This window comes from Erithacus rubecula (assembly GCF_903797595.1).
Source record: "Erithacus rubecula genome assembly, chromosome: 17".
In the NCBI taxonomy this organism is placed as follows: domain Eukaryota; kingdom Metazoa; phylum Chordata; class Aves; order Passeriformes; family Muscicapidae; genus Erithacus; species Erithacus rubecula.
Window position 1 is genome coordinate 7,974,500 of NC_136669.1, and position 23,321 is coordinate 7,997,820.

Here is a 23,321-nt window from a genome sequence, read left to right on the forward strand (position 1 = left end):
CAGTACACAGCACAGCTGGATAACTACTGTCCGTCACAGCTGGACACCCCGGTGTTCCATCACAGCTGGATATCCACTGCTACACACAGCTGGACATTCACCTCTCACCACAGCTGGACCTCCCAGTGTCCACCACAGATGGATATCCACTGCCCATCACTACTGCCCACCACAGCTGCACACCCACAGCTGTGTGCCCCCACTACCCATCACCAGCCATTCCCCAAATCCCAAGGCACTTTTGGGGGATGCCACCCATGTGTCCAGCACATGTACAGGTGCTCTGGATGCCCATCCCTGCAGAGCCTTCTCCAGGGAGCAGCAAAATCTGCACTGGAGGCTGGCTGGGCTCTGGCAGCCTGAGTCACCACGCAGCGCTGTCCCCTGGGGCTGCAGGAAGCAGCTTAAATGCAGCTTTCAAGAGGCAGCAGGGACTCCACTGTGATGCTTTTATTTTTACAAAAAGGAAACTTTTCAGTCCCGTGGGATGGCGTGGGGCTGACCCTGTGGGCTGCTGGGGCAGGCGAGGACAGGGGATGTGGGTGTACCTAGGGCTGAGCCAACCCACCAGGGCTGGAGCTGTCCAGGGGACCCAGCACCCAGCAGCAGCTGCTCTGGAGACCCCCACTCTCTCCCTGTACTCCCAAGTCATATCCTCACCTGACCTTTGTAGTACTGTGGAGCCAGGCCAAACCACACTGCATCAGCCAGACCCCTTTGGGGCAGTCCCAGCCCCCCGAGTACCACACAGCACCCTGGTACCTCAGCCCAGAATGCAGAGGAGTGGCAGCAGGGATGGGCAGGAGCTTGTGCAGAGCAGGGGCGTGCTCCCTCTGCCCCACAGGTGGGACACAAGGTGTGCTCAGCTCCGTGGGACCAGCACCGAGCACCGCAGCCGCCCGCCGTGCCCGGTGCCAGCCGCACGCCCACACTCGTCTCCGCGGAAATGAATGTTGGTGTCGCTTACAGGGAGCCCTAATTGCCAGCCTGTGGCAAACAGGTAATTTTCAGTAATCACCCTGGCTGGAAGGAGCCACTGCTGGCACAGCAAGGCTGGTATGGCAGGGATGGGGATGTGGCTGCTCAGGGACACTGTCACCTGTGTCTGCCCATCTATCCATCCCAGCATGTCTGGCACTGCATCTCCTTGGGACACAGGATCAGAGAGAGGTGGACACACACTACTCACCTCCACCCTGGGGCAAAGACCATCCTGACCTGTGCTTCATCCTCATCCTCATCCTCCCCAGCTCCTCCCCTTTCTCACCCCCTCTGCGGGACCAGGGATCCCTGGGAGAATGGACCCTGTCCACCTTGGCTGCAGGGCGGGACCAGGAGCTTTGTGCACCTTAAAACATCATGAACCAATACACGGTGTTGATCACCAGCCTCCCATGAACCCAGCAAGGTGCAGCAGCACTGGGAAGTTGTGGGAGCTCCTGGTGTGCCCTGAGTGTGAGCACACATGTGCACATCTGTGTGCAAATGGCCCAGATCAGCTCCTGTTGTGCCCTGAGTGTGTGCACACATGTGCACATCTGTGTGCAAATGGCCCAGATCAGCTCCTGGTGTGCCCTGAGTGTGAGCACACGTGCACATTTGTGTGCAAATGGCCCAGATCAGCTCCTGGTGTGCCCTGAACATGTGCACATCTGTGTGCAAATGGCCCAGATCCGCTCCTGGTGTGCCCTGAGTGTGTGCACACATGTGCACATCTGTGTGCAGGCGGCCCAGATCCATCAGAGGCAGCGGGAGCTGCAGCAGTGCTGGCTCTGAGCTCCCAGCCATGCGCGGCAAACACGGCCCCGGGCTCTATTTTAACGTGATGCCTTCAAAGCCATCGTTTGTCCACAGCCACTGCACCGTGCCCACCTTCTGCTTCATGGCTGCATTCCCAGCAGGAATGGAGGAGCAGGATGGGCACAGGCATGGGCAGCTCAGCTGTGTGCCAGTGACCGCCAGGGTGGGTGGACAGCAGAGATGTGCAGCCAGGCGATGCCCTGCATCATCCAGGAGCACAAGGAGCACAGGGAGCTGCTCCCGGCGGGCTGGTAGCACTGCTGGGGTGGCACAAGGCTTGCAGGACCCGTCTCAGTGTACCCAGTGTCCCCAGTATCCCAAATATCCCCAGTGTCCCCAGTGTCCCCGGCACGGCAGGCACAGGGAGGGGGTTGGCAGGGGCGGTGCAGGGCCGAGCAGGAGCGAGCCTCAGGCAGACGCTGATGGCACACGGGGAGCGGGACTGCTGCGGAGCCGCAGGGCTGCGAGGAGCGCGCCTGCCGTAAACAGCCCAGCTGCAATGCAGGAGCCGGGCGGCCGCTGCTTTGTCTCTGCTCCAGCGGCTCCCGCGGGCCGGGAACCCGCGGGGCCTCTCGAGGAGGCGGCTCCGGCAGCCACATCTGGAAGGGATCAGCGGCTGCTGCCGCCACGAGCCGGCCGTGGCCAGGACCCGGCCCCGGGGGCAGGAGGCATGGCCGGAGCGAGCAGCGGAGAGGCCACGGGCACACGGGGCACGGGGAACACGGGCACACGCTGCACACGCTGCACACGCGTCCACGGTGATGCACGGGTGCTGGGGCACGCACACGGATGCACAGGGGTGGATGGACGGATGGATGGATGGATGGATGGATGGATGGATGGATGGATGGATGGATGGATGGATGCACAGGGATGCAGAGGGGCACACACGGGCGGAGCACCCGAGCTCCAAAAAGCTGATCCTGTGGTGGCTGCTGGGGCACCATCTCCAGCCTGGTCCGTCTCCAGCTGACACAGACCATGGCAGGGCACAGCGCTGGGGTCCCTTCATCCCGCTGTGCCCCGGGGCACCCCAACCCCCCAGCCACCTCCATCTGCTCGGCGCTCTCCGGCAGTGACCTTGGCGGGGACACCCAAGGAGAGCCGGGCAGAGCTGGCACTGCCAGCCAGCCGCTCCCGATGCCCTCCCAGCATGTGCTGCCCCACCGGATGGCTCGTGCCAGCACCAGCACCCATCCATCAGTGGAGCAGTCCCGGGGCTGTCAGACCAAGCTGAGGCCAGCTCTGCATCCCAGCTTCCCATTCCTCAGGCTGATTGCTCCTGTCGCTGCAGAGCCCAGCATTAAACACCTCATTTTCTACTCCCGTATTGAGTTGGAAAATACTATTAACATTTCATTAGAGCTTAAAGATCCCTCTCAGCCCGGCGCAGTGAGCCAGCCCAGGGGTGGCATCACTCCTGTGCCAGGTGGGCTGCACTGGCTGTGTCTCTCTGGGAAGAGGAGAACCAGGGGAGCAAGTCCCACGTGCCCCAGATGTGGGACAGGATGGTGAGCCGGGGCAGAGGTGACATCACATCACACTGGCTTGGTGACCTGTTGGGCATGGCCCAACTCTTGCAGGACACTTGGCCAGGGACAGGACACAAAGCAGTAACAGGACAACAGTGTCCATGCAGGCACTCATGAGTTTTGCTTCCCAGCACCTCTCCCTCATCCATGGGAGCCTGGCCCAGCAGAACCACATCAGTCATTAAATAGCAGCAGATTTTCTCCAGCATTCTCCCAACAGTGCTGAGCTTCATTCCCAGCACACAGCACCCAGCAGCAGCACCAGGACAGACAGTGCTGTGGGAAACAACCCCAGGTATCACCCATGAGCTGGGTGCTCCCCTCCAGCACTCACCCCACCAGCACTGCCACACCTCCTACATGCCCTGAGCCCAGGGATGTGTGCACTGATCACCCACCACTGCTTTGGGGCCCACCCAGGCCCTGGCATAGCACCACAGAGCTGCCATCCCCAGACACTGCTGCTGCATGTGAGGAGTGGGAAGGGACTGGGGGCACCTGGGGGCATAGCAAGATGGGCAGGGCAAGATCACAGCCATTCTCAGCAGCTGAGAAGGGGAAGGAAGGGTTAAACAGTGCAGAGGGAAGGATAGGAGCCAGACGCCAGCCTGGCTACTGGAAACCACTATGGGCTGGCAGTGGCTGGGACGGCTGTGGAGAGAAGCTCGGGGCACCCATAGCACTCAGAGCAGCTCAGCACCAACACTGTCACCCTTGGGTGCAGCCTGGCCCTGCCATGTCCCCCACAGTGTCACCCCCCAGCACAGGGGCAGCAATGTCCTTATGCAGCAAACAGCCAGAGCTGGGAGAGCCCCGCACGAGGGGCTGCCAAAGGGCTGCTTGGTGTCAAGCCAGGTGAATTTGGGACTGCTGAGAGGAAATCCAGGCCAGTGAGGGAGCTGGGAATGGAGCCGCCGGCCCGCAGCCCTGCTGCTCCTCGATGGCAGTGGCCAACAGCCCCGGGTCCCTGCTGGGCAGGGTCCCTGTGGCCACTCTGGGCATGGGGGCTGTGCTGGGGGCAGGGGGCCGTGGGAGGCTTTGCAAGCACAACTCAGCCCAGCCACAGAGGTGAGAAATGTAAAATAATGAGAAGCCACCCCAGGCTGAGCAATCGTGCCCCTCTGGAAGGAAACTTGGCACACAGCAGCCTGCACCCGCCTGCCAAGTCCTGCTGGGAGCGAGGCTTCACCCGCGGGCTGGAAACCCCAAGAAGTTTATGAGGGACCCGCTGACACGTGGATGGATGGAGCAGCAGCCCGAGCTGCTGGGCCCTGACAGGACCCTGCCTGTCTGCAGTGCTGGGAGCACGGCCGTGCCTGGGACACGCCTGGGATGCACCGGCATCTCCCCTGGCTGGCATCAGCCCGCCCCCTTGGCATCCCGCCCCTTCATCCCTGCCAAGGGGATCGGAGGAGGCGTGGGAGCAGCGCCTGGCCACGGGATGGGAGATGCACGGGGTCCCAGAACCTCTTTGGCCAAGCTGCCACAGGATCTGGCCCCACAACCCCTTCCCTCCACTCCAGATATCCTGCCCAGCACTGATGGCTCCAGAAGCCAGCAGCACCCAGGGGCACCAGCACTCCAGTGAGCATCATCTGCCCATCTCTGCCTGGGTTTCTCTGTCAGCAAGCAGGTTCTGCCCAGTGTCTGTGCCCAGGGAGCAGCAGCAGGAGCCATCAGGGGTGGCTGCCTCCCAGGGAAGGCTCCTGCTCTCCCCGGGGGCCAGGGGAACCGGGCAGCTCCTGTGGCTGCCGGCCACGTGTGCCCTGGGCACTGCACCACAATTGGATTTGCATCTGCCCTGCCTTTTACTGCATGGAAATTGAATTGTAAAATGTCAAAGACATTTCCTAACTGCGCCATATTAGCCCGGTTTTATTAAATACTGTTATCAGAGCAGATTATGAATGCAATCAAATGCAGGCAAGAAAACCCAGAATTAACTGGCCGCTGTGCAGGAGGACTCACCGGAGGGCAGGAGGCAGCTGGTGAGGCCCTGCTCAGAGCTCATGTCCCCAGGTGCTCTGGCTCTGCTTCCCACTGTTCCCAAATCCTGGAGCACCGGTGAAGGAACATCCCCACCCAGCCAGTGCAGCTCCACTCACATCCCAGGATGGCTCCCCAGGGACAGCAGGACCCTGGGGGTTCTTGCTGAGCTGTGAGTTCCCTTCCTAGGCAGGGCAGGACTTGCTCTCTGCACACAGCAGCAGCGCCAGGACTGATGTGACAAGCCCTGAGGTGCCAGTGACATGCAGGGCAGGATGCAGAGCCCTGCACAAGTGGCAGTGTGGGAATGAGGCTCTCCTGCCCAGAGTGGGGACACACTGAAAGCTGCCCAGCCCTCAGCACCAGCACCTTGGGCAGTGGGGCCAGGCTGGGCTGGGTTACCCAGGGTTATCCTGACATGGCAGGACACAGGGGGTGCAGAGCTCTGTGCTCCTGATCCCAGTCAGGCAGTGTGGCTAACCTGAGTGAGGCACTCAGAGCTCCAACAGCACACCAGGACAGAGCCCTGATGGCAACTGGTGGGACCAGAATGGCACTGAGGACCAGATATGGGGTGGGCAGCACAGTCCCACAGGACAGAGCCCTGGATTCCACCCACACAGCCAGTTCCTGCCAACTTTGTCCTGGCACTGCAGGGCCATGTGCCGGGACATCTCCTTGGCCACATGAAGCTGCCATGTGTGGAAGTGTGCTACAAGAGTCCCCCAGCCTAGCTGGAGGAGGAACTGGAGTAGAGGATTCAATCCTTGGCTTGAGGTCCCACACTCGGCACCAGCAGCACCACACAGGAGTAATTTCCAATGTGGAGGAGCCACTGGCAGCACCAATCTCACAGGGAAGGAGTCAGCTCCTCCAACACTTCACAGCCAAGGAACTGTGGATCCTCGGCATGGCACGGCACAGCACAGTATGGCATGGCATGGTACAGCTCATATCCCACTGCCCAAAGCCCCGGGTGCCCAGGACAGGGATGGCACAGTGAGCATGGTGCTCCTGGGGACACCCTCTGCTCCCATCCCATCCCATCCCATCCCATCCCATCCCATCCCATCCCATCCCATCCCATCCCATCCCATCCCATCCCATCCCATCCCATCCCATCCCATCCCATCCCATCCCATCCCATCCCATCCCATCCCTTGGCACTGGAGTCGAGGGGAAAACGCCAAGTCACCACATTTCTTCGAGGTAGCACCGAGAAGGAGGGGACAGGGAGGGAAACAGTTTGCTGCCAAATCCCTGCATCTGATTTGCGCAACTTTCAGACAACCTCATCAATTATGGATGCCCGGGAAGCAGGCGCGGTGCGCGCTGCGGCCGGCCCGGGCCCCAAACCCGCACTCACACCAAACGGGGCCCCGTGTCACCATGGCAACCCGCACTAATTCACGCAAGGATTTTTAAAATCTCACTTGTTAAACCCCACATGAATAGGATATTATCCAGATAACAGGGCTAAGTTACAAATCTTGCTGGTGCCGCGCAGCGCGGGGAGCGCCGCAGGCATGCGTGGGACCGGAACTTGGAGGGGACGTGGGGACAGTGTGGCGTGGGGACAGTGTGGCGTGGGGACAGCACAGCCTGGGGACAGCATGGCGTGGGGACAGCACGGCGTGGGGACAGCACAGCCTGGGGACAGCACAGCCTGGGGACAGCACGGCGTGGGGACAGCACGGCGTGGGGACAACACAGTGTGGGGACAGCACGGCGTGGGGACAGCACGGCATGGGGACAGTGTGGCGTGGGGACAGCACAGCCTGGGGACAGCACGGCGTGGGGACAGCACGGCGTGGGGACAACACAGTGTGGGGACAGCACGGCATGGGGACAGCATGGTGTGGGTACAGCATGGCATAGGGACAGTGTGGCGTGGGGACAGCACAGCATGGGGACAGCACGGCATGGGGACAGCACGGCGTGGGGACAGCACGGCGTGGGGACAGCACGGCATGGGGACAGCATGGTGTGGGGACAGCATGGCGTGGGGACAGCACGGCATGGGGACAGCATGGTGTGGGGACAGCATGGCATAGGGACAGTGTGGCGTGGGGACAGCACAGCCTGGGGACAGCACGGCGTGGGGACAGCCCTGCTCGGTGCTCTCCCACTCCATGCACCGCTCCAGCCCCGCTGCCATGGCCAGAGGTGCTTGTGCATGGGTACTTGAGTACACAGCACCCACTGCCACACACGTGATGCCGCTGCCACACGGGAGAGTCGGGTCCGGTGGGGAAGTGGCTCCAGATGAGCCTGGCACTGGCATCCAGCAGAGCAGGAGGTGGGCAGCCCAGCAAGGGAATGGGGAGAGCATCCAACCCCAACACCAGGCTCAGCCCCTCTGGGTGTGCCTTGTCCCTAACCTGTGATCCTGGCCCAGGGAGCACTGCTGGCCCCTGTGGCCATCCTGCCTGGTATCCAGAGGGCTCAGCAGTGGGAGATGCAGCAGAGCACTGGGAAGGACAGGGATGCAGGAGAAGGTGGTGGCACTCAGGCACCTCTGGTTGTTGCCACAGCAACACCAACTGTGTGCCCAGGCCAGCAGGGACTGGAGAGGGGTGTATGGGCACAGGCCAAGCGTTGTCCCCATACCCACATGCTGCCCCAAGAGGCCACGGCAGCAGCAGCATCTGGAGGGGGCTGGGATGAAGTGAGCTCTGAGCTGGAGGTTCCTCTTGCCCTGCAGTTACAGCAACAATGGCACTGGGGACATGGGGGACACCATGCCAGCCCTTCATGGCACAGGGAAACACATGCTGGCCCCACCGTGGACACGGTGGATGCAACACCAGAGCAGGGACATGCCAACCCTGCTCAGCGCTAAGACATGGGGCACCACGCTGGCCCTGCTTGGTCAGAAACAGCCCTGCATGACCAGGGACAGGGAACACCTCACCAGTCCTGCACAGCACCAGGGAAAGGGGGGTGCCCACATTTGTGGGATGCCCGCCCTGGAGAGAGGGACAGTGGGCACAGCCATGGAGGGACTATGTGTCTGGTAACCCAGAGGCACACAGTGCTCCCCGCGGTCCCTGTCCATACCCAGGGACGGTCCCCGACCGCCCAATTCGTCCCCGGCATCAGGCCTGAAACCTGCGGCTGCATCAGCACCATTAATTATTCAGTCCCGGGCGGAACGCCTCGACGGAGCAGTTACATCCTACAGCGAGTAGATACTCATGGAGCTACACACACGTACACCCGGAGACGCACACGCACAGCCACACGCACGCCCCCGCAGCCTCACACCTGGCCACGCACCCGCGGAGCCGCGCACAGCCCAGCCGCAGGGATGCACCGGGAGATACCCGCGGAGCGACATCCAAACACCCCCTCAGCGAGAAACACCAACAGCCCAGCCAAACACAGAGATGCCAGGGTACACACCGCCACGCAAACACCCCACGCACCCAAACACAGAGGCACACGCACCCGCGGCAGCGCGGACACACGCAGAGGTGTGCGGGCAGCGAGCCCCGCCGCTCGCCCGCGCCGGCCGGGTACACTCGCTGCACGCACACGCAGATGCGCCCGGCGCTGCCCGGCCGCAAACCCTGCCCAAACCCCCGGGAGCACCGGGCCCGGCTCCGGGGCGGTCAGGAGTTGCTCCTGGGTGCAGGGCAAGGGCAGCCCGGCCGGACCCCGACCGCACCGGGGGTGCCCCGGGACCGGCGAGGGGACCCTTTGCAGCGCCCGGGGATGCTCCGAGCCCCGCCGGCACGCTCAGACCCGCGCCGGGCAGCGCCCCTCGCCCCTCCCGGGGCGCCGCCGGGGGTCCTCAGCACGTCTACGGTCCCCGCCCGCCTGCGACGAGCCGCAGCCGGGGAAGGGCCGGGGATGCTCCGGGGCGGGCAGGGCGGCATCGCGGCCGGGCCCCGGGAGCAGCGTCAGGATGCGGCCCCGAGCCTCCTCGCCCGCTGCTGCGACGGCGGTGCCCATGTGTGCCCCCCCTGCGAGTGTCCTCCCGCCCCGCCGCCCCCCGCCCGGCCCCGCCGCCGCCGCACTCACTGGCTTTGCCGGGCTTGGGCCTCTGCAGCAGCTTCTGCACGGCCGCGATGTCCTCCGCCTTCACCGCCTGCACCAGCTCCTGGTCCTTGCCCATGGCTGCGCCGCGCCGGGGCTGCCGGCTGCGGGCTCACGGCCCGAGCATCCTCCGCGGCGCGGCGCGGCGCGGGGCGGGGGGCGGCGGGGGGCGGCTCGGCTCGGCGCGGCTCGGCACGGCTCGGCTCGGCACGGTGCAGCCCCCCCGCCCAGCCCGCCCGCTCCGGAGGCGGGGGCGGGGGCGGCGGCGGCGGCGGCGGGCGCCCGGGGCGGGGCGCGGCGGGGCGGGGGGCAGCACCGGGAGCGCGGGGGGCAGCGCGGGAGAGGAGGAAGAGGAGGAGGAGGACGAGCAGGAGGAGGAGGAGGAGAGGGCGGGGGCCGCCCGGTGCTGCGGGCGGAGCGCGGGGATCCCCCTCCCCGGTGCGGGGCCCGGGGGACGCCCCGGTGGGACCCGCCGCGCAGCCGTGGCGTGGGACGAGCTGGAGGGTCTCTCAGCGGCCGGAGGGGACGGGGGGAATACGGCTGCCCTGCTCGGGGCCTCTTTCTCCTCGGGGTGGATCCAGCGGGGGTCCAGCAGACTCCCTCCCGGGGCACCCCGTGCTCCCCAGCCCGACTCCGGGGTGCCCTTCGCCGCTCCCCGTCCCGCCTGGCCATCTCAGCAGCCTGCGGTGCCGGTAACGGGAACCGGGGAGGAGCAGCCTTTCCATTTCTGTAAAAAACGCGCTCATTACCGCGTCATTTTCCACTTTTATTGACACAATGGCCGGTGACATTCATCCCTTTCACTTGTAAGGCTGAAATGACCGAGACATTAGGTTGGTTCCCGCATTAAGAGGGTTCCCGCCTGGTCCGAGGGCTGAGGAAGCTGAGACACCCGATAGGAAATGGGGCCAGTGATGGACAAGGCGCTAACGTCCCCGCGGTGCCATCAGGGCAGAGCACGGACATCACTCGCACGAAATCAACCCAAATTTCGGCCCTCCCGGACAAGTTCCTAGCTAAAAGCCTCCTGGAGTCCCGGCTCCAGCAAGCCGGGGTTGGGGCACATGGGGCCAGAAGGCTGGTAGCCAGCTGGCCACCACAGCGCTGAGCACTGAGGGGTGCAGCCATCGGTGTGTTCAGTGTAGGGGATCGGGAGCTGCAGCCCCGTGTGAGCGCCCATGGCAGGCGGGAAGGTGGAGGAGGGAGCCCAGCTGTGCCCTGATGCCCCCGGCTCGCCCCGTGCTGCTCCGTGCCCCCCGAGCTGGAGCCCAAGGGACCCTGCACAGCCCCCAGCCCCCATCTGCGGGCTGACCCCCCCTCAGGGATGCCGGGGTGCGTCTCCTCTCCCCACCCCCACTTTCCAATCCAGGACATTTGGGTTGCCAGCACGGAACGCCGTCTAATCTGCCCTCTAATCCCGCAGCCGGGCTCTGCACGGGGCCCTGAGCCGCGGCCGGGCTCCCGGGGCTGGGGGCTGGGGCTGGCGCTCCGCACGGGTCGGGGGCTTCCTTCACATCTGCCACCACCTGATCACAAACGAAGAGCCTCAACAAAGGTTCCTTTGTGCCCCACGGTTCCCTCCTGCTGGGCCCCCACACTCAGACACTCGGCACAGACACGGCACGGGGCAGCTCGGGCCCCCATGGCCCCGCCGGGCACCGGGAGCTCTGTGTCCGGGGCACGACACGGGGCAGCAGCGCCAGGGTGTGGGGCCGGTGGGGTCCCTCCTCCCCTCCTCAGCCGGGTTTTGCGGGAGGAGCTCCAGCTCGGCGTTCCTGCGGCTCCCTCGGGCTCTTGCCAAGTCGGGTTGGTCTTTGCAGAGGAGAAGAATGTGCAGTGAAATGTCCCCGTTCCTGCCCTGCACACGCCGAGCGAAACCAGCACCTGGAACGGGCAGAGACTGGGGCACGGAGGGTTTAGGATGGGCACTGTGGGCACCAGGCACATAGAAACCCGACTGTGGGAACTGGAGACAGCCCCAGCAGCAGGAGGGCTCATCCCACGCAGAGATCCCCCAGCACAGCTGCCTTTCCGATGGGAAAGGAGCATAGCAGAGCCTCTCCTGCATCGGGGGGCAGGGGGGGTCTGGGAGCACAGGGGGCCTGGTGCTGAAAAAACAGAGAAGGAGGAGATGAAGGCAGAGTTTGGAGGCTGAAGAAGCCACCGCTGTGCTCACACCCCTCCCAGGGACTCACAGAGACTGAAAACACGCACAGGGTTGGGGAGTGGGTGCTGGTGGGAGCCTGGCAAAGCCCCTGCATGTCCCTCTGTCTCTGCTCTGTCCCAGATGCCAGCCCCAGCCCTGGGCATGCAGCACACAACAGCCACAAGCTGGATCCTGCCCACAGAGGACAAGGCCACCCTCGAGGCCAGCACGAGGCACACGAGTGTTCCCGAGAGCTCTGTCACACTCTGCCCTGTGGCTGCCAACCCCTCCAGCTCCATCAGAGCCTGAGCAGAGGCCCAGGGGCTGTCACAGGATAGATCCCAGCCCTCCACACCAGCCCAGCTCCCTCTCCGTGCACAGGGAGGGGCAGAGCCATGTCCCCCCTAGCAAGCAGCAGTATATACGAAAATACTTTATTGTAGAGGGGGGAGTGCAAGGGCTCTGTACAGTGCAAACAGCAGCAGCAGCGCTGTCACCAACAAACAGACACACAACGGTGCCCCCAAAGCCCAGCCAGGGGGCAGCAGGAGCCGGGGGCTGCAGCCCCTAGGTGGCCTTGGGCCGGCCGTTGAGGCGGATGATGGCCCGGTAATCCCGCACCAGGTCCCGCAGCTGGTCCAGGTAGGGGTTGACGTTCTCCTCCATCCACTCCTCCACTGTGTCAGGGAAGTAGATCCTGTCCAGCTGGGCATGCAGGTCACGGATAAAGCTCTCCCAGTCATCGTGGAGCCTGGAGGGGAGAGAGCAGGGGTCCAGCTCCCTCCCAGCCCGGGACCCCTCCCAGCCCCACACAGACTCCTCCCAGCCCCCAGCACCCCACGTACTTCAGCACTTTGCTGCCAAAGCTCTCCATGTTGCGGGGGTTCCCAAACTGGCGCTTCCGATGGTAGGGGCTGAACCAGCCCTTGATGGCACTGGAGAGGCACGAGGGACTTGGGGGCACAGGGGCCACCGAGGGTGGGGAGCTGTGCATGTCCCTCCCATAGAAAAACCTGGCCAGAGGCACCAATCCCACTGCTCCCCCAGCCTGTTACCTCTCCTCCTCCAGTGCCTTAAGGATGCTCTCCTTCAGGTGCCCATTCACCTGCTCCACCATGTGGTAGATCTCCACCCCAGGGAATGTTCCCCTGCCCTCGCTGGGAGGAGGAGGGGAAAGTGAGGATAACCCCATTCAGTGGGGTGCACTGGGCTGTGTCTGGGACCAGGGCATTTGAGTGCCCAAGCCCCCACTTCCCTCCAGTGCATCCCTTATGATGCAACTGCCCCCACCACGTGCCACGCACCAGGTGCTCTGCTCCAGCTGCACGCTCTCCAAGCCCAGCACATCCAGGACTTTCCTCTTTGCCTCTTCTGTGAAGCCCCCTGAGAGGGCAAGGAAAGGGACAGAAGAACTTGAGAAATCTCACAATCAGGCTCACCCCAGCTTCACCACACCTTCAAATGGAGTGAGCTGAAACTCTCCCACCTCCCAGCAGGATGAGGTGTGGCAGGCAGTGGGAGGTGAGAGCTGGGCTGGGGGACTCACCGTTCACCAGGGTCTGCAGGCAGATGGCCAGCGAGGGGATGCTGACTGGCAGCAGCTCGCAGAGCACTGAGTAGTGATCATACCTACAGGACAGGGACAGCCACCACCTCTGCACCGTGCCAGCACGGCTCTGTGGGCACCAGGAGGGCATGGGGGGTGCCACCAGCCCTCACCTCTGCCAGCCGGTGAGCACAATGCCCTGCAAGCGCAGCGGGGCCAGACGTGGCACGGCCTGCATCACCTTCAGCCAGCTCAGGTGGTTTTTCAGGTGGTAGCTCAGCGGGGTCCAGGCCTGTGCCGGCCCTGTGGTGCCCTTGAAGGCGCTGGCGAACCAAACCGCCTCAAAGCCGCTCTCCACGTACTTGGTGAGGAACGGCACTGCAGCGGGACAGGTGCGAGCCACCGGTGTCACTGTCCCCAGGGGGCTGCGGGGGGCTCGGGGAGGGGTCCCCCCACCACCCCCAGGAGCATGGCATGTCACCTTACCGATCTGCTCAGCCTCGAAGTCGGGCGCGTAGAACCACACCACGGGCGAGACGTGCTTTGCTATCCCGGACTCTGTGGGGACAGCAGCGAGGGGACATTGGTGCCAGCAGCAGGAGGGAGCCACGGGCTCCTCGTGCTTCCCTGAGACCCACAGGGCAAGGCATGGGCTCCCGCTGGAACTGGGAGCAATGCCTGCCAGGGTGGACACAGGGTGGGTGCTGCTGAGGAGCCTGGCACAGGTGCCACCACAGCTGTCCCTGTCCCCTCACCCCGCAGGGCTCCCACGCTGATCTTCCTCAGCATGTCGTCCCACATGAGCACCCGCAGCCCCCAGTACTGCGCCGTGAGGAAGCCCAGAACCTCCTTGATGTGCTTCAGGTACATGGTTCCCACATCGCCCTTGTTGTGGCTCATCCAGTTCTTGGAGTCCATCCCCTCCCCGAGATGGAAAACCTGGACTTGGGGGAAGGGAGATGCTCAGCAGCCCTGGGAGCACCCCCAGTGCCTGGCGTGAGGGTTGGGGACCCTGCACAGCCCCTGCCCACCTCATCTGCGCCGATGTGGATCCAGGTGGAGCGGCGGTGCTTCTCGATCACCTGGGACAGGATGCTCTTGAGCAGGGCCAGGGTGTCGGGGACATGGGGGTTGAAGCTGTTGGGGAAGCGCTCGACCTCCCGCAGGTGCTGGTACTTCTCGTGCTTGAGGATGAACTGCGGGGAGGAACCATCAGAGGGGTGTCCAGGGTGAACCCCTGTGATCTGGGATGGGCAGCAGGACTGGGAGCCTCTACCTCCACGTGGCCAAAGGTCTGCACCAGGGGAACCACCTCCAGCTTGTGTTGCTCCGCCAGCTGCTGGATCCGCTCGATGTCCTCCTCACTGGGAGGGCAGGGACAGGCTCAGCAGGGAATGCCAGGGCAGAGCATGGGGACACTTTGCTCTCCTCCCCCCTCCTCTGGCACTCTGCCCACATGGCCCCACACATGTGTGCACTTTACTGAGGGGCACAAACATTGATGTGTCAAGGCAGGAAGCTGGTCTGCCCAGCAGCACAGCCTGGCACTCTGACCGTGGTTATCGTGGGCACAGGGCCAGGTGGGTCACACCCAGCCCCTGGCACACTGGGACCTGTGGAGGCCACAAGCCCCACAGCCAGCTGGACACACAGCTCTGTGTGAGCCCTGCTCACCTGTAAGCGTAGGGGGACCTGAGGATTTCCAGCTCCCCTTTGAAGGGGAACATGTCCTCGTACTCCATGAGGATGCCATTGGCTCCCAGCTGGGACAGCAGGGGGAACACCTGCAGAGTGGGCAGGGTGGGCTCAGCGGTGGGGATGGCACAGTCCAGGTGTCAGCAGGGCCCTGTCAGTGCCATCCCCTCCCTGCCCCTGGCCATCCTCACCTGTTCCAGGTAGGAGACTCTGGGCGCAGCTCCCTTGAGGTCCAGGTGGACCAGCCTCATCTCGGTGGCACTGACATCCCTGGGGACTTGCTGCTTTTGCTTCAGGGCAATGATCTTTGCTGCAGGGACCTCCAGAATCTGGCTCTGGGGGATGATGTCCTGGACAATGTCACCTGTGTCCCCCCAGAATCCGCTGTCCTTGTTGACGTGCTTGTGCAGCTCCAGGGTAAAGCTGCAGGGAATGGAGCAGGGGTGGGGGTGTCCATTGGGTTATGGGGACACCAGCTGCCCCCAGCACCAGGCACCACAGAAGCACAGCCCAGGGGGTGCCACAGACCCCGACTCCACTGGGGTCACCTCACCTGTCACGGAATAGGAACTTGATGCCAGCCAAGGCCACGAGGAGCAGCACGACGAGGCGCAGCAGGTTCAGCCGGTGGCTCCGCTGGAAGGCCATGTCTGGGATCTCTGGGGATACACACGGGTATGCTACACCTTGGCCAGCAGTGGCCAGAGGGACCCCAACCACAGCTGAGCCCAGCCACTCCCACCTACCGTGCCCTGCTCCCCTGCCCAGGGCAGCACGAGACCCAGAGACAGGCGACATGGGGGCAGCCGCTGTGGCCAGCCTGGTGCCCATCGGGGACGTGCGTGGCAGTGCCCCGTGTCCCTCCTACCTCGTGTGCCCCAGCGTGGGGCCAGCGGCCAGCTCCACCTCTCCCTCTGCCTGCGCGGGTGAGGCCGGGGCCGGAGCAAACAGGGCGGTGGCTGCAGAGCCGGTCCCCACCGCGGGTCACTCCCGAGCCAGGGGCCGTGTCACAGGGCGGCTGGATGGGCTGGCATCACGGTGCATCCCTGTGGATAGGGAAGAGGTGCTGGGAGCCACCCAGGCACATGCCAGCACCGGGATGCTCCGGGGATGGCACTGGCACAGCCACAGCACTGGCAGGGTGAGGGTGGCAGCCGGACCCCCTTGGCACCCGCAGATCCTCCAGGGAGCCACACTCCTGCCCTTTCTTTCTCCCGGTTATCCGGTTCTGGTGTGTACGGTGAGGCCCGGGCAGGGCAGCGCAGCCCTGGTGCAGCACTTCTGGTGAGCTGCCACCCAAACACACCCGAGCTCAGGGTTAAATTCAGCACCGGCAGATCGGGGAAGTGAAAAGCAGATTTTGGCAGCTGCGGGTGCCCAAGCGGCTCAGCTGATCGCGAGCGTTTTGTTTGTGTTGCCAGAGCGGTGGCACCGGGGAGAGCCGCGCTGAGCCTCGGGCTCCGAGTGAGCCCTTTTCCAGACACAGCCCTAATCCCTCCTGACACTGCCAAGGGGTGCAGGGGCTGCAGTGCCCGGGACCCCCCTGGGCAGCACGACGGGCTGTGCCCAGAGCACAAAGCCCCAGCAAGGCCAGGGCAGCACAGCGATGTGCAGGAGGGAGCTGGAGCATCCCCGTTCCATCCCGGTGCCCGCAGGTACCCAGTCCCTCGGTGCCCATGGGCAGGAGGAGGAGCAGGAGCTGGTTTTTGGGGGGCAGGGTGTTCCCCACGCTTCTTCCCTGCATGGACAAGGTACCTCGTGGCATTGCAGCTGCTGTGCTGCGGGGGACAAATGTGGTACCCGCTCCCTGTTGTCCAGCTCGGGATATTCCTGGCAGCTCCAGCACAGCCCTGTGCCAGGCTGGAGATGGCTGCCAGCCCAGGGGTCACCACTGGGCGTTCAGAGGGGACACAGAAGGGGGGTCAGTGGCTCCGGGGCACGCAGCATGGGGAGCCCGGCACCCAGGAAGGCCATAAATATGTCAAGTGCTAATGGCGCTGTCATGGGAACACAGCGCCTGATCGGAACAGGGATAAATATTTAGACAGACGCTGTCAGCTCGCCAGGATTCGGTGTTTTTAATGCACGTTATCTTATTTAAATAGGGCAGGTTCCCAGGGCTGGAGCTCCCGGGCACAGCCAGGGCGAGGGCAGGCGGGATGGGTGCAGCGGGGGGAGTCCCAAGGGGCAACCAGGGGCCACCTCCCTGCGCCACGGGGACATCCCTGGGCAGCCAAGGCTCAGCTGATGGATGTCGCCCCTCTAACCCTGCACCTCGTGTTTATTAACGTCACATCTTGTGTGGGACGGCGCTGGCACGGCCCCGGGAGGCTCGGAGGTGCCCGCGGCTCCGCACAAGCGGCCGGGCTGACTCACCCTTCCACCGGCGGCGGGGCGAGGAGGGGCCGCAGCCTCGGAAAACCCACTGCCAGCCCCCTGCACCCAGCCCAGCTCCCCGCTTACCTTCCAGAGCCTCGAGGAGAGGAGGATGGAAGCAAACAAACCCGAACCTGAGCCTGGAGATGGCAGGGCCGTGGTGGGGGAGAGGAGGGAGCCGAGTGTCCTGGGGCTGGCAGGTGCCACTGCGTTCCACGGAGTGCCAGCGACAGTTTCGGCTGCCGCAGCTCCGCTCCGGTGCTCCCCGGCACTGTTTCCATGCCAATCCCCCGCGCCCCGGCACAACCGGCAGCGCAGCCACGGGAACGACGCTGCTCCGGGCGCGCTTCGAGTGCGCGCTCACACACACGTGCACGCGCTCACGTGCTTCCAGAGCATTCCACGGCCAGCCTGGCCACCACCGTCCCCTGCTGCCAGCCTGTGCCACCCCCAGGATGGGCTGCCCCTGGCCAGAGCACACAGAGCTGCAGCCCCACAGCCGGGGAGGTTGCAGGCTCCCTGAGGGGCTACAGCCCCATGGCAGCAGGACGAGGCTATTCCCTCATCCCTGGGCAGAACAGGTCCCTGTCCCATCCCGTTCCCTCCCGGGGTACTGGAGCACACATGGAGCAGCCCCTGGGGGCAAGGGACCCTTCCCACAGCCCACTCATCCCTCTGTGCTGCGGGGCACCACCCACGCCCGCAAACCCGGCACACCCCAAAACGCCCCACACCAAGGACATCCCTTTGGCATTCCCGTGCTCCACGGCACCCTCCAGGCTCTGCTTGGCATCCCTGCGGCTCCGGGCACACCTGCGACCTCCCGAGCATCCCTCAATCCTTCCGAGCATCCCTGCATCCTCCCCGGGCTTCCCTGCGGCACCGCGGCCCTGCATCCCTCCGAGCATCCCCCCGCATCCTTCCGGCACCGCTCCCTACCGCGGCACCGGCCATCCCTGCGCGGCGCCGGCATCCCCCGGCCCGAGCATCCCACGCTACCCCGGCCCTTACCGGCAGGTGCGGGGCGGCCGCGGGCACCGCCGGGAGCGGGAGCGGGCGCGGGCACGGGCGCGGGCACGGGCGCGGGCGCGGGCACGGGCGCGGGCGCGGGCACGGGCACAGGCACGGCCGCCGCCGCCGCTCTTAAAGGGCCCGGTGCCCGCCGGTGCGGCAAGTGAGGAGGGAGGCACCGGCCCCGCCACCCGCGGCGCACAGCGGGCACCGTGCCCAGCGCCCCGGTGCCACTTGCGCAAGGCGGCGGGCACCGGCACAGCGCGGAGCCGCCGTCCGCCCTGCCCCGGGCGGCACCGGCACAAGGGGCTGCTCCTGGGGCGGCTTCTGGGGCGGCTCCGCCGTGCCCGGTGCGTGCCCGGTGTCGCTTCCCAGTGCCCGTTCAGGCTTGGTATGTGCCCAGTGCCCGCCCCCACCTAGAGATGCCCGGTGTGTGCTCTGTGCCCGGTGCCCGGTGTGTGTCCCGTGTCCCACGTCCTGTGCTCAGCGTGTGCTTAGTGTGTGTCCCATGTCCCATGTCCCATATCCCGTGTCCCATATCCCGTGTCCCGTGTCCCGTATCCCATATCCTATATCCCATGTTCCGTGTCTCATGTCCCGTGTCTCACATCCCATGTCCCGTGTCTCACGTCCCATGTCCCCTGTCCCCTGTCCCCTGTCCCATGTCCCATGTCCCCTGTCCCCTGTCCCCTGTCCCCTGTCCCGTGTCCAGCACTGCGCCCCCTGGTAGCACCGCTGCGAACGCGCTCTCCCCCCCCCCGCCCGCCATGGTCTCGCCCGTCGCTTTCCCCACACCATGGCCATGGTCCGTTCGCGCTGCCGCGCATGCGCACTCCCGCCGGACGCGGAGCGGAGCGGCTGCGCGCTCGGGGGGCACCGCGCGCACGCGCAGAGCCGGGAACGTGAGGGGGGCGGGAGCGGGAACCGGGAGCGGGGCTGGGAGCGGGGGGACACGGGGTGAGGCAGACCCGCGGGCCGGGCCGAGACCCCGCGGCGTGAGAGAGACTCTGCAGGCTTTGGGGAGTCCCCGGAACGCGGGCGGGGCGCGGCGGCTCCGGGAGCGGCGGCACCATGAACGCGGCTCAGGGCACGGTGGGCAGCGACCCGGTCATCCTGGCCACGGCCGGCTACGACCACACGGTGCGGTTCTGGCAGGCGCACAGCGGCATCTGCACCCGCACGGTGCAGCACCAGGACTCCGTATCCTTCCTTCGCCGCCGCCCCGGCCGCTGGGGCCGCTCCCGCGTTCGGGCCCCGCTGCTGGCTCCGTACCGACCTTAACGGCGCCCGCAGCAGGTGAACGCGCTGGAGATCACCCCGGACCGGAGCATGATCGCGGCCGCAGGTGAGCGCTGCTGCCCCGCCGGGCACTCCGGGCACCGCGCCGGTGCTCAGCCGCTGCCCGGTGCTCGCAGGGTACCAGCACATCCGCATGTACGACCTCAACTCCAACAACCCCAACCCCGTCATCAACTACGACGGCGTGAGCAAGAACATCACCTCGGTGGGGTTCCACGAGGACGGGCGCTGGATGTACACGGGCGGGGAGGATTGCATGGCCCGCATCTGGGACCTCAGGTGGGCACCGGGGGGTTCCCCCCGGGCTGTGCGGCCGATGTCACAGCCCTGAGCGCTCCTCCCTTGCTCTGTCACAGGTCCCGGAACCTGCAGTGCCAGCGCATTTTCCAGGTGAACGCTCCCATCAACTGCGTCTGCCTGCACCCCAACCAGGTGAGGCTTCCCTTCCTGTGGAACAGCTTCAAGCTCATCCCATTCCACTCCCTGCCATGGACACCTTCCACTATCCCAGGATGCTCTAAGCCCCATCCAGCCTGGTCTTGGACACTTCCAGGGATCCAAGGGGTAGCCACAGCTTCTCTGGGCACCCTGTTCCTGTGGTTCCTCTGGGTAAACATGAGGGGCTGCAGAGATGTCCCAGCAGAAGATGGGGTACAACAGGACATGGCTTGGGGGCTTCACAGGATGTGTTTGTGCTGATCACCTGGTGGCTGTTGCAAAGGGACAGCACATGGGCTGCACTGTGCTCACCCTATTGGAGGAAACTCACCCTTGGATGGGGCTCTGCTCCTGAACATCCCTGGGAATGTGATGGGAGCAAAGCTGGAAGAGTGGGGGCAGCTGGGAAGCTTGAGGGTGACACCACTGCCACAAGGAAAAGCATCCTTGGGCCTTTGGCCGTGATTCCCTTCAGGTCAGGTTTGGTTGATGTTCACCAGTGGGTTCAGCAGCTGTTGCTGAGCAGAGGAAGTGTGGGGACTCTTGAAGAGGCTGAAGGGAGCAGGAGCAGGAAAATCAATAGGGATCAATCAGTGTTAATGGCCTAGCTGGGCTGAGCTGGGCTTGCAGGGCTGTGGTTTTGCCTGCAGACAGGGTCGTGCAAACCTCTGTAAAGTCCTGAGTAATGGAAATGTTTTTCATGTGGCAAAGGTTTGATTTTGCAAATCAGGAACTTCAGACTAAATTTGAGATGGGTTATTTGGAGCAGACTGTCTAAATGCTTTTGTAGTGTCAGTGCTGTGGGAGTGTGTTATGTTAGATGAATATTGCTGAACATAGTTCTTAGATGGGGAAATAATCCCTGACCGAGATGCTGCTGAGGTGCAGAGCATTGCTTTGTGAGCAGAAGGTGGTTAATTAGACCAAAGATGGCAGCATTTGTTTGGATAGTTCTATGGCTCTGCAGTTCCCTCTGCAGAGATGCTGATCCCATTATCCAGAGATTCCCCATGGTCTGAGTAAAGCCATGAAAACTCTGGACTCAGCATTTACAGCTGCTGAGAGGGGGCTGAGGGTTGAGGAGACCAGAAGAGACTTCTGTGCAGTCAGATAAATGCATTGAGTGGTGTTTGTCTCCTCAGGACCAGCCTCTGCTCCCAGGGACAGGATTAGCTGTGCCTGATGACCTGATCTCCTCTAGGGATTCTGCTAAAATTGTGGCCAGCGCAGGGCTGTCGATAAAGGCCTGATTTGAGTGGAGACATGCCAGCATTGTCTGCTCTGAGCATGGGATGAGAGCCAGGACTCCTGCCCTTGGCTCTTGTCCTTCCTCTGAGAAGGGGAGAGAGAGAGAAAAACCCACTTCAACTTGTGTTTTTTCAGGTATCTGCTCCCTTGAGTGCTTCAGTTGTTCAGTGGCCAATGTTCCCTTTAATGCTGCCTCTCAGACGTGCTGAAAACCACTTGGCTCCTGTGGAGCTGTAGCTGTGCCACAGCCCTGGAACTGGGACAGCTCTGTTTGCTCTGGGCTTCAGCAAAACAGCAAACCCTTCTGGGGAGGGAAACAGCCTTTTGCAGAGTGTCACGGGTGTCAGCTGGGACAGCCAGGGTGTGAACCAGCCCTGAGCTGGGGAGAGAGGCAGGACAGGACCTTGATCCTTAAACCCAGAGCAGGGCTGCAGTAGTGCCAGCTCCAGGCCGTGTGTCCCTGCAGGCAGAGCTGATTGTGGGTGACCAGAGTGGGGCCATCCACATCTGGGACCTGAAGACTGACCACAACGAGCAGCTGATCCCCGAGCCCGAGGTGTCGGTGAACTCGGTGCACATCGACCCCGACGCCAGTTACATGGCAGCTGTGAACAGCTCGGTGAGCCCTGCTTGGGGGGGCTGGGCTGGGCTTGGGTGGGGACCCAGCCTGGACACAGAGCCCCTGTGTCTCTGCAGGGAAACTGCTACGTGTGGAACCTGACGGGTGGGATCGGTGAGGAGGTGACACAGCTGATCCCCAAGACCAAGATCCCGGCACACAACCGCTACGCCCTGCAGTGCAAGTTCAGCCCCGACTCCACGTGAGTGTGGAGCCCCTCACCTCCCTCCTAGGGCAAACAGGGGAGGCAGGGCCCAGCTGTGCCCCAGCTGTGCCCCAGCTGTGCCCCAGCTGTGGCTGTTGGTGGGTCCACACGGCAGGTCCCCAGGGAGGAGCAGGGTGGGAGGCAGGGAATGTGGCACCATGGGGTTGCTGTCAGGGGTGTGTGTCCCACTGAGCTCCCTGAGCTCAGCAAGGTTTACAGCCATGAGCTGTTCTACAGCTGGGATCCAACTGCTACAGTGTGAGCTCCTTCACCAGAGTCTGTTCAGCTGGAATCTCCTAAATCAGACAGTGCAGGTGTAAGGAGATCTGATTGCAATGGGAGCAGGTCTCCAGGCCATCACTGGCCCTGGCCCAGGTCTGTGGTAACCAGAGGCCCACGGGGGGACAGTGACTGATGAGGTTGCCTCACATATCTCCTTCCAGGCTCTTGGCCACCTGTTCTGCAGATCAGACGTGCAAGATCTGGAGGACTTCAAACTTCTCCCTGATGACAGAGCTGAGCATTAAGAGCAACAACCCTGGGGAGACATCCCGGGGCTGGATGTGGGACTGTGCCTTCTCTGGAGACTCCCAGTACATTGTCACAGGTGAGGCAGCACATTTCCACACTCACTGATCTCCAAAACTATTAAACTCCATATACAGAGAAATGCACTGAGCTGCTCTGCCTTGCTGGTCATCACCAGCCCTAAGGATGGCTGAATGAAGCAAGAGAAAATAATAATAGTAAATAATAGTAAAAAAGAAACTTAAAAGTTAATGTATATCCCACTCTTCTTTTCACTCTGTTCCAGCCTCCTCTGATAACCTGGCCAGACTGTGGTGTGTGGAGACAGGAGAGATCAAGAGGGAATACAGTGGCCACCAGAAAGCCGTGGTCTGCCTGGCCTTCAATGACAGTGTGTTGGGATAACGGGCACGTGTGCAAGGACAGGACCTCTGCTTGTTTCCCCTTGCCTTGCCAGACCCTCTCCAGAGCCTGGGACATGCACTGTACCCCTCCCCTCCCACATGGAGAGGGCTGGGGCTCTGACAGGAGCAGCTGCAGCTGCCTGGAGTGAGAGCAGGCTTCAGCTGCAGGCAGGACATTGCTGAAACGTGTGTGGCCTCTGAGAGTGGGAATGGGAGAGGGAAGCACAACCCCACTGCAGGGACACAGGTACAGTTCAGCTGCAGGAATCCCTGGGGCATCGACTGCTGACAGCTTTGGATGTTCTTGTACCCCAGAGTGGGAAAAAAATAAAAGTCAGCCTTTGTAAGAGATGGGAGAGGCTGAGCAAAGAGGAGAAGCAGCTCTTGTCTCAGTTTGCAATCCCTTTATTCAAAATGTTTCACAGAGTGACTTGGAGAGCTGCTCTC

General features: G+C 63.4%; 3 protein-coding genes across 6 annotated transcripts in view; 1 reads left to right on the forward strand and 2 right to left on the reverse strand.

Annotated features, from left to right (window-relative positions):
- Nucleotides 1-9,604, reverse strand: part of CASKIN1 (CASK interacting protein 1) — a 29,967-nt gene extending 20,363 nt beyond the window's left edge. Inside the window, 1 exon segment of the mRNA XM_079321190.1 lies at nucleotides 9,345-9,604. Within this exon segment, the coding sequence (XP_079177316.1) occupies nucleotides 9,345-9,438 (94 nt within the window). The 5' untranslated portion in view covers nucleotides 9,439-9,604.
- Nucleotides 9,605-11,923: 2,319 nt separating this feature from the next.
- On the reverse strand, nucleotides 11,924-18,230 carry LOC306809390 (hexosaminidase D-like; the record flags this gene model as incomplete). Of its 4 annotated transcripts, none has more annotated exons than XM_079320880.1 (15): nucleotides 11,924-12,256; nucleotides 12,351-12,440; nucleotides 12,561-12,662; nucleotides 12,810-12,888; nucleotides 13,052-13,134; nucleotides 13,225-13,429; nucleotides 13,538-13,609; nucleotides 13,807-13,990; nucleotides 14,083-14,247; nucleotides 14,328-14,415; nucleotides 14,726-14,835; nucleotides 14,938-15,169; nucleotides 15,300-15,405; nucleotides 15,615-15,792; nucleotides 18,134-18,230. In XM_079320880.1, 13 exons carry the CDS (start codon nucleotides 15,392-15,394, stop codon nucleotides 12,073-12,075), a joined length of 1,689 nt encoding a protein of 562 aa, XP_079177006.1. In that variant the 3' UTR covers nucleotides 11,924-12,072. The 4 variants fall into 4 exon arrangements, with proteins under 4 accessions (XP_079177006.1, XP_079177005.1, XP_079177004.1 ...); XM_079320879.1 differs by lacking the exon at nucleotides 18,134-18,230 and adding an exon at nucleotides 17,210-17,348; XM_079320878.1 differs by lacking the exon at nucleotides 18,134-18,230 and having other exon boundaries at nucleotides 15,493-15,792.
- Nucleotides 18,231-19,021: 791 nt separating this feature from the next.
- On the forward strand, nucleotides 19,022-23,254 carry MLST8 (MTOR associated protein, LST8 homolog). The gene is made up of 8 exons (XM_079321221.1): nucleotides 19,022-19,333; nucleotides 19,427-19,478; nucleotides 19,549-19,711; nucleotides 19,789-19,864; nucleotides 21,585-21,737; nucleotides 21,815-21,939; nucleotides 22,386-22,549; nucleotides 22,757-23,254. Exons 1-8 carry the CDS (start codon nucleotides 19,205-19,207, stop codon nucleotides 22,873-22,875), a joined length of 981 nt encoding a protein of 326 aa, XP_079177347.1. The 5' UTR covers nucleotides 19,022-19,204; the 3' UTR covers nucleotides 22,876-23,254.
- The last annotated feature ends 67 nt before the right edge of the window (nucleotides 23,255-23,321 follow it).

Excerpts from the sequence above, each read along its gene's own strand:
- MLST8 (XM_079321221.1), top strand. The coding sequence starts at position 19,205 with ATGAACGCGGCTCAGGGCACGGTGGGCAGCGACCCGGTCATCCTGGCC. Across the intron at positions 19,334-19,426 it reads CGGTGCAGCACCAGGACTCC|CAGGTGAACGCGCTGGAGAT; the intron begins GTATCCTTCCTT and ends CGGCGCCCGCAG. Across the intron at positions 22,550-22,756 it reads CTCCCAGTACATTGTCACAG|CCTCCTCTGATAACCTGGCC; the intron begins GTGAGGCAGCAC and ends ACTCTGTTCCAG.